This window comes from Plasmopara halstedii (genome assembly GCF_900000015.1).
Source record: "Plasmopara halstedii genome assembly, contig: Scaffold_589, whole genome shotgun sequence".
In the NCBI taxonomy this organism is placed as follows: Eukaryota; Oomycota; class Peronosporomycetes; order Peronosporales; family Peronosporaceae; genus Plasmopara; species Plasmopara halstedii.
This window is the reverse complement of record NW_020187508.1, coordinates 4,435-7,052: the sequence shown is the minus strand read 5'-3', so window position 1 is coordinate 7,052 and position 2,618 is coordinate 4,435. Positions and strand designations below refer to the sequence as shown.

Genomic DNA, 2,618 nt, shown 5'->3' with positions numbered 1-2,618 from the left:
TTTTTTTTTTTTCTGGACGAGTAAACAAGCTTACCGTGCAAAAAACAGAAACACTAACCATGTCAATTGAATTCTAATTTCATCATTCAGCATCCTCTTGGCATAATTTGGCAATGCGTATGAATTCATCAAGGACCCAGACAAGGGTCTCGCCTCCTGTTTGCTAATAAATGTAATTGGATCCTGCAAAATATATATATTGAATTACTAAAAGATAGAAGACCGATTTGTGTTCGAGCACATATTTCAATTTCTCTGTCTCAAACATTGTAGGTTTACTTGAAAGCAAACTAGAATATGCATCCGTGTAATCCTTCGCATACATTTAAATTTGCCGCTCGCTGATAGTTTCGCCTGCCGTGCATGATCAAGACACTTTATAATAATTGATTCGTATGACCCCCCGAAGCCATCGACGATTGATGCTTCCTAATTAAATCAAACTAGTGACATGTGGGCTCACAACACACACTTGAAAGTCTTGTAAGTGGCAGCTAACGTTCGACATCCGTGTTTTTGGCAGTCGCGCATGAAATGTATTCGCAAGATACATATGATTTCTCTTAGCTTTTCACAATTTCATACAGCCCAGGTATTTGACGTTGAAAACAACAACCTTAAGGTGTAAGCCCCTCCCCTAAGACGGAGTCACTCTCCTTAGCGTTTCATCAACCTCGACTTCCACAAACCACAAGGAAGTCCTTTTTTGATAGCCCACCCTCGTCTGGTGATACTCAACGTTATCCGCAGGTTCATGTTCTATGCGTAGAACACCCTCCTGGGCATTTCTCAGCTGAGAGAGATGAAGACACGTAAAGCGTAACTATCCAAAACTGCCACACAAGTAAATCTACAAGTTATGTTGTTGATTGACAGCTAGATGATGGCTCTCTTTTTTTTCAAAATGACTGAGATCCGCCGCCACCGACGTGCTAGTGCAGCCCATCCCCTCCCTTACTTCAATCGACTCTCGTGATTTGGAATCTGTACTTAACAGTTACAGCTTCACCCAGCACATACATTATGGACGCAGAAATTTTCGGTGGGAGGTATCTGTCCGAAAGTTCTTATTTTGTATGATAGCCATTATTACATTATAAATGAGGATTTGCCTCCATCGTGGCGATGAAACTTTTTAACCTTTGGAATTGTCTGCGAATTGTCACCGGCTTAATACGAGCAATAGCATTAGCGCACACCACGGATATCTGTCGCTTCAAACCGATTCATGTTTAGGCTGATACTTCCGGAAAACACTACACGTGAAGGCCCACTCTTGCGCGCAATCTGCTTCCTTCTTCTGCTGTTCGCGATGTGATGGTGATGCTGCCACCAATGTCTGGTAATTATTTGCCGGGAGGTATTTCCAGTACGTCTTCCTAGCGAGCGAACACCGTCATGCGATCGGATAGCATTCAGCTCTTGAGCCGTCAGTTCTTGCATTATCGGCACTAACTAAAAATGGAAGTATATTAAGGGTCGATAATTGTCCTGAGATAAGATAGCCGAACAGCTCGTCTTTAATCCCAACAAAGGATTACATAATTCTGAAGACTTGGTCGTTGAATTGACAGCATGTGATATTAAGGGCGAGAGGGAAGGTGTGCATCCTTCATAAAGAAAGCTCTGCCTCGACAAGTCCGAGCGAGCTAAATCACCAAAAACGTGCACGTATCAGCTCTTCGTAAACCGATTGATATTTGCTGTTACTTTGTCTCGAGAGTATCATAAACAAAAGTAGTCATATATATAATACTGATCCAAGCAGTTATGGCTTTTCAAAAGAAAAGCCATAGCGTGAGGCTAGCAGACCACCTGCCTCGCGGACCATTTTTTTCGGAGTACAATCGTTACACCCCCTACAACTAACGGATTTTCCTGATTAGAGTCCAGTCCCAAATAGAGCCTCAAAAATAAAATTTACAATATCCATTACCCCGCTATAATGACTTCAGATGACCTGACAAAAATCAAGGACGAATAGTATGGACGATTCACCACAGAAATTTCAACATTTCATTTTGTCATCGACTTGTGGCACCCTGCCCCCTTGACAGGTATGGCGAAACGGCGCAACGCCATTCCAATGTGGCGAAAGAAAGAAGTTATTTCGTGAATTGAAAAACATGGCGGCGTGTGCCCAGTAGAGCCGCTGCCAATTTTCGATCGATCGGTCTTGCTTTGGATGGTGCCGCAGTCGGAAGGTGGTGGCGAACACGAGCGGACATTATGGTGGCCGAACCACACCAGCTTCGTCTTCCTGGTGGTGATCGCAAACCCGTATCGAGCAACATGGAAGATCTACTCAACGATGAAATCATAAACAAGCGCCTAAGAAAAACTGACCAAGACGTGGACTCCGACATGGGTGCTGCCATTTATGCATCTCTCCGCGAAGACGACATCCCGCAAGAGAGGTTCGCTGCAACATAGCACTGGGTCTCAAACTTCATGGCTCGGTGTGGCCTCTCGCTACGTTGTCGCTTCAACTTGACCATTCTGACCGATGAAGTTGTCATCGAACGAGCGGTCAGCTACATGTGGTTCCTGCAAGAGCAACGGCCACGTTTGGATCTCGACCAGAAAGTGCCAATGGATGAAACGGTCGTGTACTTTGG

At 44.3% G+C, this 2,618-nt stretch overlaps 1 protein-coding gene across 1 annotated transcript; it reads right to left on the bottom strand.

Moving 5' to 3' along the window:
* Positions 1 to 1,216: 1,216 nt before the first annotated feature.
* PHALS_12007 (uncharacterized protein) lies at positions 1,217 to 1,443 on the bottom strand (the record flags this gene model as incomplete). The annotated part of the gene is made up of 2 exons (XM_024727464.1): positions 1,217 to 1,326; positions 1,395 to 1,443. 2 exons carry the CDS (start codon positions 1,441 to 1,443, stop codon positions 1,217 to 1,219), a joined length of 159 nt encoding a protein of 52 aa, XP_024578039.1.
* Between the last annotated feature and the right edge of the window lie 1,175 nt (positions 1,444 to 2,618).